At 32.6% G+C, this 17,042-nt stretch overlaps 1 protein-coding gene across 3 annotated transcripts; it reads left to right on the forward strand.

Annotated features, from left to right (window-relative positions):
• The first annotated feature begins 10,904 nt into the window (after window positions 1–10,904).
• LOC133306925 (probable protein phosphatase 2C 34) lies at window positions 10,905–13,347 on the forward strand. 3 transcript variants are annotated; one of them, XM_061507322.1, is made up of 6 exons: window positions 10,905–11,042; window positions 11,505–11,820; window positions 11,969–12,277; window positions 12,459–12,576; window positions 12,669–12,892; window positions 13,002–13,347. In XM_061507322.1, the coding sequence occupies exons 2-6, from the start codon at window positions 11,578–11,580 to the stop codon at window positions 13,212–13,214; spliced, it is 1,107 nt and encodes a 368-aa protein (XP_061363306.1). In that variant the 5' UTR covers window positions 10,905–11,042; window positions 11,505–11,577; the 3' UTR covers window positions 13,215–13,347. The 3 variants fall into 3 exon arrangements, with proteins under 3 accessions (XP_061363306.1, XP_061363309.1, XP_061363308.1); XM_061507325.1 differs by lacking the exon at window positions 10,905–11,042 and adding an exon at window positions 11,086–11,161; XM_061507324.1 differs by lacking the exon at window positions 10,905–11,042 and having other exon boundaries at window positions 11,314–11,820.
• Window positions 13,348–17,042: the final 3,695 nt, after the last annotated feature.

Below are 17,042 nucleotides of genomic sequence, written 5' to 3' on the forward strand. Positions count from 1 at the left end.
TGCTACCTTTTCGTGTCTTACTCACTGGCTAGCGTGCTTTCTAAAAAGATCACGCCATTATGTTCAGTTCGGTGCCTTATCCGTAGATATTGCTTGCCCAACTAAACCGCTACTTATTATAGAATGCTTCAATTATTTTTCGTGTGTCTAGAAAACTTAAATATCACGGTTAGAAAAGTTCATTTTTTCGATGAATTTTTTCGGTTAAAAATGATAAAAATTTTGTTGAAAACAAAATTTTTGACGAAATTTAAGTCGTCGAGTTTCTCTTCGTTAATAACAAATTTTTCAACGGAATTTGAAATTTCGTCAAAAAATTTCGACGGAAAATCATTAGAATTCCTTCAAAAATTATTGTAATAGTTTTCGACGCAAAAAAATTTCCGTCAAAAGCTTTCGACGGAAAATTAATTAATTTGAGTCGAAAACTGATGTAAAGTTTTAACTGAAAACAAATTCCATCAAAAAAATTCGACGAAAAATGAATGGAATTTCGTCGAAAATTGATGTGATGGTTTTCGATGGAAAATGAATTCCGTCGAAAATTTTCGACGAAAATTTAATAGAATTCCATCGAAAGTTGTTGTAATGGTTTTTGACGAAAAATGAATTCCTTCGAAAATTTTCGACAAAAAATCAATAAATTTCCGTCGAAAAATAATGTAAAGATTTTCAACGAAAAACAAATTCCGACGAAAAATTTTAGATTTATTTTTTAAAAATTCCTCTCTACAAAGTTAATACTAATTTTTGTATTGCACCTGATAAGAAAATATAATCAAAGGAAATAACGTATCAAAATCAAATATCTTTAACCAATACATTAAATGCACAAAAGTCCATATGATATATTAGGCTAAGTATTAAAAAAGGCTTATCCAATTAGCGAGCTGTGTATAATAAATATATATTATACTCAAATCTAAGAGTGATAAATTTTGCAAATTTAGGATCAGAAATCTCTTCTTCATACAGATAGATAATAATTTTAAGTGAGTGAACTTGAAATATTCTTTCGTGGTCAAGTTTCTCCTTGAGTAGAACCCTCCTTGGCCTTCTTCATGCACAGAAATATAATTTATTTTACAATTTATTTTATTCATCCGTTTTCAACGAAATTCATTTTCCGTCGAAAACCTTCACAAATATAATTTTTTTTTACAATTTATTTTATTCATCCGTTTTTGACACAATCCATTTTTCCAGTGGTGGACCCAAAAATTAATATGACGGGGGGCGAAAACAAAAAATATTATATTATAAATAAAAATATTTACGGTAAAATATAAACCGAATATGATTTCTAACAATATATTTTGAATGAAAATACTATATTATAAAATGTATCGTGATTTTTTTCCTTAATATATATTATATTTTTGTCAATTTATATTTGGCTTTATATCATATAGATCTAAATGGTTTTATTTTTTAATAAGACAAAATGGTTATATTTTAAATTTTTGTCTTATTTTACACAGTTAAATTTTTTAATTTAAACCATTCAACCAGTTTCTATCGAAGTGTTTCTACTTCTATATCTTATTTAATTATTTATCAATTATTAATTATTGTTTTATTTGTTTTGTTTATGTTTTCAAAATCTTTTTTATCTATGTGGCTTCTCATTTACCTTACAGTGAAGCATCATAAACTTCTCTAATTGCCACTATCCATGCACTCGTTAGCCATTTCTATAGTTCACATTACTTGTGCTTGTCTTGTCCTCAATAATTCACCCAGGCATCCATATATAAAAAATTTTCCCAGAGTTTTGGCGGGGGCCATCCCTAGCCCTCCATGCCGGTCCGCCGCTGCATTTTTCGTCGAAGATTTTTGACGGAAAATTAATTCCGTCGAAAACCTTCACAAATATAATTTCTTTTACAATTTATTTCATTCATCCGTTTTCGACAGAATTCATTTTTTGTCAAAAATTTTGGACGAAAAATTAATTCTGTTGATAAATTCATAAATATAATTTTTTTTTAATTTATTTTTTATTATTGTTTTCGACAGAATTCATTTTTCGTCGAAAAATTCATGTTTTTGACGAAAAATAATTTCCGTCGAAAAATTCTTAAATATAATTTCTTTTTGATTTATTTTTTATATTCATTTTCCACGGAATTCATTTTCAATCTAAAAATTTCGATGAAAAATTCATAAATATAATTTCTTTTTACATATATTTATTTTAAAATTTTTGACGAAATCTGTTTTTCGTTATAAATTTTTGACAGAAATTATTTTTCGTCAAAAAATTCTTACGGAATAATATTTTCGTTGAAAATTTCAACGAAATATGTTTTTTGTCGAAAATTTGGACTTTTCTAGTAGTGTATATCTCATCAAATTATCTAGCTACCAATATTACCACACACAAAAAAAAACGTTCGTGCCAGACAGAAACGTGACATTTGAAATGCGATTAAGAAATAGGGAAACATTACTTCAAGGTTCAGTTTCAGGTAAATATCACACTAGATTTTCGTGTAAAATAGAAATCCTCATATAAGGTGGGTGTTAGGTTGGAAAAAAAAATAGAAAAAAAAAATATTTTTCAAAAAATAAATAAATAAATCTTTTGAGTTTATACATTTGGATAGTACTTTTTTTTAAAGTATAATTAAATAAAATTTAAATTAGTATTTATTTTAAAAGTTAGGATTCCTTGTTTCTGAAAAATAAAAAATAAAAACAGAAGCCAAAGTCAAATATTTTCTAAAAAATTCAATTTCATCACAACCTCACTCTAACTACTCCACCCTATTCTATTACCACCACTATCATTCACATATCTTTTTTTTAATTTTATATGGGGTTGGATATGGTAATAACTAATTAGTGTTACTATCCATCAATTTTACTGTTAGATCAACTATATTGATCTAATGGTTATATTTATTTCTATTTTTGTATGATTATGATTCTCCATATTTAATGTGAAAGCATTAAATATGGAAAATCATAAAATAAATATAAAGTATTAAATATGGAGAATCATAATCATACAAAGATGAAAATAAATATAACAGTTCGATCAACATAATTGATCTAACGGTGAAATTGATTAGTAGTAACATTAATTGGTTGTTATAAACTTATAATATCTTTTCCATTTTATATATAAAAATTACTTATTAATTTTAACATCAAATGATTTTTTATTTAAAAATATTTTTTTTATATATCTCATCCAAGCATAAAATAGCTTTAAATTTAAAAAAAAAAATCATAAAAAATCTTTTTTTAAAAGCACTTCCAAACGAGCTTAAAGTAAATGACAGGTCAAAAAAAGAACTGCAACGTATATTTATTTTTTTTCTCTTTTTGTAACCCATAGGACATATTAGGCAATAGGTTGGAAGGAGGATTTCGAAATAGAAAAAAAAAAAAAATAGCTCATTTTCAAATGAATAATCCAATTGTTATTATAAGATGTCATAACAAACAAGGTTCAATTTTGATTTCAAGGAAAATGGAATAAGTGGAGGTGGCAATATGGGTTGAACCCGACGGGTCAACCCTCCAACTCGTCAAAATGGGGCGGGTTGGGTTACATATTTCAACCCACCAATCCGCCTCAACTCGTCCCGTTGGATTGGGTCAAAACGGGTTGCGGCGGGTGGAGGCGGGTTTGCCCGCCGGGTCAATTTTATTTTTTATTTTTATTTTTTTTACTATTAGATAGTGTTTTTTTTGTTTTTAAGCTTTTGTGATATTCAATTTTTTGTTATCTTAGTATTCTCTAGAAAAAATATAGAAGAAAAACTTTATTTATGACAAAGATAATTTATGTATGTAGATAAAAACAAGTTTGTAAAGAATATCTGACTAAATATTAACATACATTTAGACTTAAAATTAAAAAAAAAAAACTAAAGGAAATGTGATATGAAAATAAGTAATATTATAATATTGATATGAAAATAAGTAATATTATAATATTAATAAAATATTTTTTATTTTTTATTTTTAATTATTTTTTATTTTTTAAGCAGGTTGATCTGTTAACCCACCATAAAATGGGACGAGTTGAAGATTTTAACTCAAATTCAAGAGGCGGGGACGGGGTAGTCAACCCACTTTTAACGAGTTGACGGCGGGTCGGGACGGGCCAACCCATTTTGCCACCCCTAGAATGAGACAGTCTTTTTTCGGGGATTGTGACAAACTACTTTTGTGAATTTAGGTAGCCGGGTTGCAGAAGATTTTTCTGCTATTCCTTGCAATGATCATATCATTTTAAGCAAACTCAATAAAATGAGAATTTTTTTATGAAGTAATTTGAACTAATTTATTCCATTTTCTCTTGTTGAGTTGGTTCCTTATGATTTTAATAATTAATGATTGCAGAAACTTATCCTCGCATATTCTCATGTTAACCATTAGATAACACCTGTCTGATTATATTTTTTTATTTATTTATAAACATGGTCTATATTAATATATTATATGTACATAACTCGTAAAATGTGCAAGCATTTTTTAATTAATTTTTTCTGTAGTCATACATATCGTCACCAATTAATTAATTTTATCTAATTCCGGTCACCAACTGCTTTTTAATAGTTTATATGCTGAATTTTCAATCAGATTCTACATGTAAATTGAGATTTTGGGCGGCAATGGTACATAAAAGCAAGCTATTCAACGATAACGATACATACGTAAGTTATCGCTGAGATACTGTGGTCATTAACATTTAATATTTAATAGCTCTGCTAGCTGTGGGTGCTCTGTATATAATCGTTTATGTAATATATTTTGTAAAGTAAAGCTACTTTTGATAGAGAAAAATTAAGATGCAGAAATATAACTCACAATGTTTGAAGAGGGAATACAAATTTCATAAACTGACTCAAACTTAATATAAACCAGAAACTAAAACTGAAAAACATAACATTAAGAGACACATTACACCCAAATAAACTCTAACTTAATGACTCATTATACTACCCAAAACTGACTCATTATGATACCGTTAAGACTCATCAAACAACTTTAGTGCAGCACATGGCCGTTACATCAAACTTAAAAGACCATTGAATTTTCTAACGGACAAAAAACAAAGAGACTCTAACATTCCTTCCCTTAAACTGATGTTCTTGAAAAATTCAGTTTACTCCAAATCCTTTGACTTTCTCCATGGAACATATGCCAAGTAATCCCCTGAGCTTTTGAAACGCAACATATTTGAGAGGCTTTGTAAACAAATCAGCAACTTGATCCTCACTTCTACAAAAAATAAGATCAATTATACCAGCCTTTGTAAGATCCCTTAAGAAATGATACTTCACATCTATATGCTTGCTTCTCCCATGTAAAATTGGATTCTTTGACAATTTAATTGCAGAATTATTGTCACAATAATTAAAGTTGCTCCTTCTTGCTTGAAGTGAAGTTCTTCAAGAATTCTCCTTAGCCAAATGGCTTGGCATGCACAAGCTGTAGCAGCAACAAATTCAGCTTCTGTGCTTGACAAAGTGACAATTGGTTGCTTCTTCGATGCCCAAGAAATAGCACCTGTACCAATCATAAAAACATAACCTGATGTGCTCTTCCTGTCATCTTGATCTCCTGCATAATCACTGTCAGTAAATCCCACTAAATCAGATTTTACACCCTTCTTGTAAAATATCCCGAAAGTTCTTGTTCCTTGCAAGTAGCGAAGGATTCTCTTAGCAGCCAACAAATGTATTTCTGTAGGATTTTCCATATACCTGCTAATTAAACTCACAGAATACATTATGTCTGGTCTTGTTGCAGTGAGATACATCAAACTTCCCACAATTTGTTTGTAGAAGGTGTTGTCAACCTTCTTTCCTCCATGATCTTTATGTAACTTCAAGCCACATTCAACTGGAGTGTGCACAGGATTACAATCCTTCATCTGAAACCTGTCTAGAATATCTTTCACATATTTATTTTGAGAAATAAAAATTCCATCACTTGATTGTGCTACACTTATGCCAAGAAAGTAATGCATCATACCAAGATCAGTCATTTCAAACTCATTCATCATAGACTTTTTAAATTCTTCAAACATAACATCACAATTTCCAGTGAATATAAGATCATCTACATATAAGCAAACAATAAGCATTTTTCCTTCATCACCAATCTTAACAAAGAGTGTATGTTCATAAGGACACTTTATAAAACCAGCCTTAAGAAAATAAGACTCAATGCGACTATACCAAGCTCGAGGGGCTTGTTTTAGTCCATAAAGTGCCTTTTTCAATTTGTAAACTTTATGCTCATTTCCAACTTTCTCATAACCAGGGGGTTGTTCAATAAATATTTGTTCCTCTAAGTACCCATGCAAGAATGCTGATTTGACATCTAGCTGGTAAATAGGCCAAGAATTTTGTGCAGCCAATGCAACCACCAACCTGATTGTATCATGTCTCGCAACAGGAGAAAAAACTTCTGTATAATCAATCCCATATTGTTGCTTGTACCCCTTGACAACCAAGCGTGCTTTGTGCTTGTCAATTTCACCATTTTCCTTTAACTTTGTTTTAAACACCCACTTCACACCAATGATTTTGTGTCCATTTGGAAGATCAGTTAACTCCCAAGTATCATTCCTCTCAATTGCATCAATTTCAGCATCCATTGCTTTTCGCCATTTTTCTTCTTTGACAGCACTCTCAAAAGTCACGGGATCACATTCTGAAAACAAAGCAAAGTGAGTAATTGGATCTTCAATTCCAGTTACCTCATAATCTTCCATCCAAGTAGGCCTTCTTCTAACACGACGAAGAGATTGAGTTTCTTCTTCGTTAACTCCAACTACTGTTGGTGAGGATTGACTAGCTGAAGAAGTTGCAATGGACGAATTTTCAGGCATACTAGATGCTGAAATTTGCTCTTGTTCAGAATCAATATCACAAAGAACTTCGGTAGGCTGCTGCATATTCCAATCCCAAGTGTTTTCTTCGTCAAAAACAACATCCCTGCTAACCACAATTTTTTTCGTCAGTGGATTAAATAATTTATATGCTTTAGATGTATCACTTACACCTAGAAAGACACATTTTTCAGCCTTGTCATCAAGTTTTTTTCTTTTCTGTTCCGGGACATGAGCATATGCAATGCATCCAAAAATTCTAAAGTGATCCACATTTGGTTTTCTCCCACTCCAAGCCTCTTCTGGCGTCATATTTCGAACTGCAAAGGTTGGACTTCTGTTTAAGACATGAATGCACCAGTTTACTGCTTCTGGCCAAAACGTCTTTGGAACTCTTCCTCTTACCAACAAGCTTCTAACCATGTTGAGAATGGTTCTATTCTTCCTCTCTGATACACCATTTTGTTGTGGTGTATACGCAGTTGTAAGCTCTTTTCAGATGCCATGTTCTTCACAAAAAGCTTCAAATTCTTTTGAGCAATATTCACCACCACGATCTGTGCGAAGTGTCTGAATCATCCTTCATGTCTCATTCTCCACACGAGCTTTGAAATTTTTAAATGTAGAGAAAGCTTCTGACTTTTCCTGTAAAAAATAAACCCACGTTTTTCTAGAAAAATCATCAATGAAGGTAATAAATATTTTTTACCTCCATTAGAAATTGGATTTATTGGACCACAAATGTCTGAATGCACCAATTGCAAAATTCCCTCTGCTCTCCATGAGTTCCCTTTTGCAAATTCAGAACGATGTTGTTTGCTAACAACACATTCTTCACATACTAAGGAATGAAGAATTGTGATTTGAGGGAGGCCTGTCACCATATTTTTCTGTTGGAGCGTCTTCAACCCACCAAAGCTCAAATGGCCATAGCGAAAATGCCACAACCATGAAGGATCTTTCATTTCAGCCATTAAACTAGATTGGATTCCTTCAATCTTTAATGGAAACAATCTGTTTGAACTCATCTGAATAACAGCAATAGCACCTCTAACAGAATCATATATTTCACAAACACCATTTTTAATAGTGATCACATAACCCTTTTCTTGTAATGGGCCAGCACTCAATAAATTATTTTTCAAATCAGGAACATACAATACATTAGATATTGTTTCCACAAAACCATTCTTGGTTTTTATTTTAATGTCACCTTTTCCCATTACTTTCACAGTAGAATGATCACCAAAACTCACAGTAGATTGAAAATTTTCATTCAGATGAGAGAAAGAAGACTTACTACCACTCATGTGGTTGCTACAGCCAGTATCCACATACCAAACATCTGGCTCAATTTGCTTTTCATCTTTAGCAACCATCAATAAGGTTTCACCTTCCTCTTTTTCTGCAAAGTTTGAACTTTCTTCTTTTTCTTTGCTACCTTGGATTTATCAGGGGCTCCTCCTCTGCCTCTGCCTTGAAATTGATCATTATTGGCTCTGAAATTAGTGGACCTTCCTCTGCCTCTGTCTCTACCTCTGCCTCTACCTCTACCCCTTCCTTGAAAATTGTTGGAACGAGTATCGGTAGAAGCCTTTAATGCTTGCTCATCTGTGTCTTCCTGTTTGAACTTCTGTTCATGCACCACCAATGAACTCTGCAATTCATCAAGTGACAAATCATCTATATCTTTAGATTCTTCTATAGCACAAACAACAAAGTTAAATTTTGCTGTTAATGATCGAAGAATTTTTTCTATGACAGTTATTTCTTCTATCCTGCCTCCATGAATTCGCATTTTATTGACAATGGTCATCACGCGAGAGAAATAATCTGCAATTGATTCTCCCGACTTCATTCGAAGTGTTTCGAATTCCGAGCGTAAAGCTTGAAGCTACTGCCTCTTTGCTCTTGCAGAGCCTTGATACTTCTTTTTCATGGAGTCCCAAATATCCTTGGAAGTTTCTTTGGAAAGAATGGTTTCCAAGATAGAACGGTCAATGGCCTGGAAGAGATAATTCTTCGCCTTCAAATCCTTCAACTTTACTGCTTCATGAGCTGCTCGTTGTGCTGCTGTCAACTGAGCTCCTTCTGCTAGTGCTGGTTCAACAACACCATTGGTAACTACATCCCAATATTCCTTGGATCGAAGGAAATTCTCCATCAACATGCTCCAATGATCATAATGACCATCGAAACGTGGAAGGGCTGCTTGCACAAAATTAGAATCTGTGGCCATGACTCTTCACTTTACTCTTTTTTTCACAACTCAATTCCCTCACGTGTTTAACTCTCAACCTGGCTCTTGATACCACTGATAGAGAAAAATTAAGATGCAGAAATATAACTCACAATGTTTGAAGAGGGAATACAAATTTCATAAACTGACTCAAACTTAATATAAACCAGAAACTAAAACTGAAAAACATAACATTAAGAGACACATTACACCCAAATAAACTCTAACTTAATGACTCATTATACTACCCAAAACTGACTCATTATGATACCGTTAAGACTCATCAAACAACTTTAGTGCAACACATGGCCGTTACATCAAACTTAAAAGACCATTGAATTTTCTAACGGACAAAAAACAAAGAGACTCTAACAACTTTTTCAGTGCATGATGCTCACTTTAGTTTTTTATAAAAAATGTTTCTATAAAATTTAAAGTAGATCAATTTTAGTTTTTTTGAGAGATTAGAATGGATTTTTTTGAATTTATGAAAAATTACAATTTCAATTAAATAGATCCACTTCGAATTTCTGAGAAATATCAGAACTAATTAAAAAAAAAAACTAAAGTGAAGAACATATTTTTTTATTAATCACATAAAGTATTATTATCAAATATAAATATGGTTACCAGCTACAATTTAGTGTAATACTAACGAAACGACACTTCATTTTTATCTTAATATTTTTAAAGTTATTGAATCATTATACACAATAATACTTATTTTTTTTAAAAAAAATTGCACTTTTCAAGTGTGAGCCTAATTTTATGAAAAGTATTAAGATTAACTCTCCTGTATAACACTTTTCTACTTGTATAAGGGTTTAATGTTCTTCATATTATAAAAGATAAATTTATTTTTTATACATATATAAAAGTATATGGAGCCTATGTGAACCAGAGTGAGGAGACAAGATAGAAATAAAAAATATGAATCTTACACATTTTTATGTGTATGTAAGAGAAAAATTTATCTCTTATTAGATAACAAATAATAAATCTCTTAATAAATGACATGTCAATATGGGCAGCCACACAGTGCGAATCTTTCTGATTATTTATCAATCAAGTACAACCTTGAGCTTGTTTGTTTACATATATAAATACTCATCTTCCAAAGTTCCTGTATGTGGGGAAAAAATACATGCCAACTCAATAAGTCCGAAATACATCCATATAGTTACGCACATGAAAACTTTTAATTATACATCGTATCATCGTTTTCGTATTCATGAATAAACTATAAAGCAATAAATGAGGTGTGATGAATTTTCAGGGAAAGAAAAATAAACCTCTTATTAATTTATTAATTTATACACTTCCGATTCAAGTGAGTTAGTCTTTAAAATAAATAAATAAAAAATGGATTCATATTTGATTTAATTTAAAGTGTATTATGAAATTAACGTATTAAATTTTAAAAATAAATACATTCTTACTTTCTCAATCAAAAGAAGTTTATCCTTTCAATTTGTCATATATAATTTGTGACAAAAAATAAAAAATGGTAATGTTTTATTTTCTCCCTTTATAACTGTCACAGAGAATCTAGTTTAAAATATAGAGTTCCATATATGGTAAACGAAAGAGGCCACAAGCGTTTGAGCCAACCAAGATGTGGATAGTGGGGATTGGGGAGAGATGGTATAATTCCTTATAGGTTAAGATTCTATTAGTTACACGTTGTACCCTCCCAAATACAAATTTACATGCATTGATTGGGTATTATTTGCATTTAAATAAATGTATGTACAGAAAAACTTTTGTTTACGTCTCCGTAGATAAAAGGAAACTAACTAAAGAGACCAGAACCAAACAAACAAGACACCATGATGGATTGGCTTGGCTTGTCACTTTGTCAGAATTGCATCCTATTCAGTACACGACAACTTCTCCAACTGCTACCTGTGCTTCTCTAGTTTCTTCTTCACCAACAAGTCCAAGGTCTTGTATCCATTCCTTTTACTCTGCTTTGTTTCAAATCTTCCTCAAAGGCTTTGAATAATGTGCTGCTGGTATAGCGGTTTTGAGATATTCTTCCAGGATATTTTGGTTTTCTTCGGGTCGGTCCGATATGCACAATGCTACAATCTCTTATTTTATTCAGCAGTTAAACACGTACAATCCAACAAAAAAGCAAGGCAAAAAGAAATTATATTTTTTTTGGGGGGGGGAGGGGACCAATTCAGTTACCAATAAAGAAATGAGTTTGAATGGTTGAATTCTTTGATCCAATCTTTTTTCTATACTCGAAAATTGACTCTTTTTCCCCCAATTTTTTTATGGGGAAATCAAAGCATAAAATACAAATAAAAAAAAATGAAATGAAATGGTTCCTTACGAATTTCTTATGTGTGACTCATACCTGTGTAAATATGTAACCGTAATAAATTTTCTTATGTTCAGATTCTGTGCTAGATATTCATAAAAGGAAGAGGAATAAGCAGCATCTAGTGGTAGGAATCAATTTGCAGAGTTAATGGGGCATCTTTCGTCTATGTTCAATGGGTTGGCGAAGTCGTTTGCAGTGAAGAAAAGGAGGAGTTCTGGTAGATGTAGCGGAAGAGAAGCTGCTGAAGCAATGGCAAAAGAAGCAAAAAAGAATCACTTCATACTGTCTAGCTCGGGCACTGTTAATGTTGATGGTTCAAACAACTTTGCCTCAGTTTTCTCCAAAAGAGGCAAGAAAGGAGTGAATCAGGATTGTTGCATAGTCTGGGAAGTATGTAGATATATTGCATATTTTCTTTTGTTATTAATGGGGAACGAAATCACTAGAAAAGTTTTTTATTTTATTTTATTTTTAATTAACTGCTGAAATAATATGCCTGTGTTTATAAGAGTGGATTTGTTCATGTTGGTTATTATAGGAATTTGGATGCCAAGAGGACATGATCTTCTGTGGGATTTTTGATGGGCACGGGCCATGGGGTCACTTTGTGGCCAAAAGAGTAAGAGAGTCAATGCCACCATCTTTGTTATGCAACTGGCAGGAGACACTTTCTCAAACTTCACTTGATCCTGATATTGATATAGAGACAGAGAAAAAACAACAACGGTTTGATATGTGGAAGCATTCCTACTTGAAGACTTGTGCTGCCATTGATCGAGAACTAGAGCAGAATCGCAAGATAGATTCATTTTTCAGCGGCACAACTGCCCTGTCAGTTGTTAGACAGGTAAAGAGAAAAAAAAAAATTCCAAAGAGAAATCAACTTCTGATAACATCTCAATAACCCAATTTGCAAAAATCTGGTGCTTTCATATTGGTGACTACTTACTAGTGCATAGTACATAATAGATCAACCAATATTAGAGAAGAGTTGTTTTGAAAACTGATCATGATTCTGTAATGGCTAGGGTGAACTCATTGTCATTGCAAATGTTGGTGACTCTCGTGCTGTATTAGCTACAACATCAGATGATGGAAGTTTGGTACCAGTTCAGCTGACAGTAGATTTCAAGCCCAATTTACCTCGTTAGTCTTGCTCAGTCATGTGTTTCTATCATTCTATGTCTATGTCTTAATATGATATCTTAGAATATCACTGTCTGCTGATAAATTTGCAGAGGAAGCAGAGCGAATACTTGAGTGCCAAGGGCGGGTTTTCTGCTTGCACGACGAGCCCGGGGTTCATAGGGTGTGGTTGCCGGATGAAGAGTCTCCAGGACTAGCCATGTCTCGGGCTTTTGGTGATTACTGCGTGAAAGAATATGGTCTTATTTCAGTGCCTGAAGTAACACACAGGAATATAACCAGCAGAGACCAATTTGTTGTGCTAGCCACTGATGGGGTATATATATATACATATTCTGATTGAGATAGTTTGCGATATTAACTAATTTTATTGCTGAATTTTTAGTCCTTCTAATATATGTCATTGGTTTTTGCCTTTGCTATAGGTGTGGGATGTAATCTCGAATCAAGAAGCAGTGGATATTGTATCTTCTACACCAGACAGAATAAATTCAGCTAAACGTTTGGTGGAGTGTGCAATGCATGCATGGAAACGCAAGAGACGGGGTATTGCCATGGATGACATTTCAGCTATTTGTCTCTTCTTTCACTCTTCACCTTCACTTGAGCAAGTTAACCAAGTTGCCACCTTATATTAGACTATCATGTAAAATTGGCAAGTCAATTGACACTTGCTGCTCCATCCATGTAACCTTGGTCCAATTTAGCTAGATTCATTAGAAGGTGTCATATGTCTCTGTCTCGTCTTTTGTTAGCATAATCAATCACGCTTCCTCGTTTTTTGAAATAGTTCCTATAGACTTGCTACCATCCTACCATGTCGTAACGAGAGGTGCCTAATTCCACCATTTTGATGTTTCAAACGTTGAAATCAACAAAATGATGGTCAACAACGGAAACTAGATCTTTATAGAGCTCGGGTAATTCAAACAGGGTACAACAAATCATGAACAAGTCAAACTAAAAGACAAAATATATATCAGTAAATGAGGTTGTGCACCAAAAAAAACACTTATCACTACAAAATATGAAGTTGTGTACCAATAAACATATATATTACTAAAGAAATCTTGCCAATTAAATAAGTTTTCTTACATCTGGCTTCTCAGGTAATATACCTGTCTATAAATTTATTAAATTTTAAGTCCAAAAAATTCTAGAAGTTTTTTTTTAGGTTGTGGGATTCAATCCCATATTAATTCTTTTTACGGTTAGATGCATTGAAAAGTAAATGAAATAAATTCTCCTACTCAAAATTGGTTAACGTTGGAGTCAAGACTCCAGCTAGTTATGATAGTATTAGTCAAAGTTAAGCACGTGAAATAAAGCATTTGGACCTTACTTTCATTTCCAAATTAAATTTCACACCGCCGTGATTAATAGACATAGCGTGGCACCTAAATTTGACAAAGTGGTCAATTCCTCCTAGAAAGTTTTAAATGCACCAAGATTACTTCTATCCCTAAATTCCATTGAGCCAAGGTCTTGTTGACACGCGGCAAAGTATGAGTATCTTTATGTAGATATTTTTCAAAATGGCAATTACGAATTACGAATGTTTGGCACCATTAATTCATGGGAAACAGGGCAAGGCTGTCTTTTTGCTTCGATCCAAAAAAAGTTTGTCGTTTTGCTAATGTTTAATTATCGAGCTGTGGCCCAGAACAATTTTTGTTTGGGTTCCAGAAGTCCCCAACCCAGACTGGAACAATAAACCCACTATAGAACCAAAAGTTGCAGTAATTAACTAATTTCTTTTACAAGCAGCAAAATATGGCTTTTTGACCACTATAGTCTTTTTTTAATAATTAATTATTAAATTGATTTTATTTATAAACTATTTTAAAAATTTAACCTCTCCAGAAAATATAACATCAATCTGCCCATGTTTGACCGTTGATCATGAAACCTATCTGGGTATATATTTTGAAATATTTTACCTACCCAAGTACACCTCTTCTTACCCGGATATATTTCTTGAATCTGGAAAAATGTTTGAATTATTTACCCGGGTAGGGAGGGGTGTACCCGGGTAAATAATCAAAGCTGAATATGAACATCATATCTACCGTTTCCTCATCCTGTCAAGCAAGTTACGCTATTGTGCTTACTCTTCTAACTGGATTTATTGTTTGTTTGTTTTTCAAGATTGTCACACATTTATCGTTTCCTCATCCTTTCAAGCAAGTTACGCTATTGTGCTTACTCTTCTAACTGGATTCATTGTTTGTTTGTTTTTCAAGATTGTCACACATCTACTGTTTCCTCATCCTTTCAAGCAAGTTACGCTACTGTGCTTACTCTTCTAGCTGAAACTTAGCTTGTAGCATCGTTTTCTGATTGTTTTAATAGGTAGGGGTGTACCCGGGTAGCTTTCATGGTCAACGGTCAAACAGGAGCAGATTGGTGTTATGTTTTCTGGAGAGGTTAAATTTTTGAAATAATTTATAAACAGAGTCAATTTGATAATTAATTATTAAAAAAAGGCTACAGTGGTCAAAAAGCCAGCAAAATATACATCCTTTAAAATTTCTGTCTCCACTTGAATGGCCTATTTTTAACCAAATTAGAAAGTGATGCGGTTTAAGTACATGCAAGTTAATCTAAACAATAATTGATTGTATGTAAAAAAAAAATTGAAACTACTCATGCACAGGTTTTTCGTAGTAGGGGCAAGGCCCCTAAGAAACAACTTACTAGCGGGGAAAAGAAGCCCCCATAATATCATCCTGAATCATGCACAAGTTAGTCTCAAAAGAGTGGCAAAAAAATATAGAATGACCAGAGAATAAATTGACAATTGGAAGCTATAGTCCCCAAATTAAAGCTCTTGGCACATGATAGGGAGGTAGTGGAAATTGAATCGATAAGATGGCAACTAAATGAAGCAACCAATGAGGTAGTTCAACTTTTATATGATGATGAATTTTCACCAAGCTGGACCAGCGTGGCCCCAAATAGATCGGTATAAATATTTTCTATATTGAGTTGAGTGCATCTTTAAACTATCTTATTTTACTTTTGAAAACAGTTTATAAAGACTTTTTAATTGAAAAGACATTTTAGACTAAATTCACACTTAATTGTTTGAATTAATTTATTTTATGTTCATATTTTTAATTGAAAAACAAAATTTTATGACAATTAAGTAAAATCAAATATACTTGGTTTATTTTATATGGCCTTGAGATATTAGGTTTATAAATCATTTCATTGATATGGTCTTCATTATCAATTAATGTAGGACTTCGTCACATTTAATTTTAAATTTTTTTCCCTCAAGTGTGAAATCTCAAGTTAGTATGATCTCCCTCAATGAAAGTCTTTCTCAGTATCCCAAGTCAAACTTCTGATACCACTATTATGCGCTTATGGATAACCCATGACAAGTAGACTATCACAATATGTTAAGTGACAATCCACCATAACAAGTGGATTTCACACCACGTCTCAACCCAAAATTTTAAGACTTTAAATTTATGGGTATTTCTACTTATATGATCATCACTTGTCTATTTATAATCATTATGGAATTTCACCACTCACATTTGAATTCCCAATATTCTCGCCCTCAAGTGTGAGTTTCAGGCCCAATATTTGTTCTCTAAAAGCTTGATTGAGTATTTATGAAATAATCAACACTTGACTTTGCAACAGATGTTAAAGTTGACAACAAACCCGAATTGCACCAATCACCATATTCAATTACTCACCCCTAATCAAACACATGGCCGAACCAACTTTACCATTGACTCTAATATGACTTTTACATAGCCAGGGAGCCCATGAAGGAGTGACCATCATTAATATGCTAAAAGAAAATCCACCACAATAAGTACCGACACACATCTCATCTCAAAACCTTAAGGTATCAAGTTTACAAGTTATTTTATTTATATGGTGCTCACTTAGATCATTATTGTTGGGATATTCAAATGTGATGGAATCTCGTATTGGTTAATAATGGGTTAAGTGAAGTTCTTTTTATTTGTCAGACCCATTAAACTAATGCCTTAAGGTTTTAGGCTGAGATATGATGTCAGACCCATTTGCTACAGTTGGTGTAGCTTAGCCCATTGATAATGATCATCTGCCATCAACTTCCCCAGCTTCTTAATTACCAACCAATATTGAATTCAATCACACTCGAAATTCCACTCTATGAATGAGGTCATGCTGAATTTGGTCAAAGTTAACATTTTGTTTTAATTTTATCAATTTTATCAACATTATAAAATTTTAGCAATTTTTTTCAATGTTATTAGACTCTACCCGGTCATTGACATGGCCAGGGTACTAGGTTATTCGTTCAACTGGTGGATCACGGATTGAACCGCATGACCCAGGTTAGTACATGAAAACCTATATTTTATACATAAAAATACTCAAATATATGTAAAAAAATTGATATGTGGGGATGCAAACATATATAATTTTTGTAGGGAAAAAAAAAGTCACATATGGTG

This window comes from Gastrolobium bilobum, unplaced genomic scaffold (assembly GCF_033153095.1).
Source record: "Gastrolobium bilobum isolate Gb01-03AN ecotype WA unplaced genomic scaffold, APGP_CSIRO_Gbil_v1 utg10034, whole genome shotgun sequence".
Taxonomy (NCBI): domain Eukaryota; kingdom Viridiplantae; phylum Streptophyta; class Magnoliopsida; order Fabales; family Fabaceae; genus Gastrolobium; species Gastrolobium bilobum.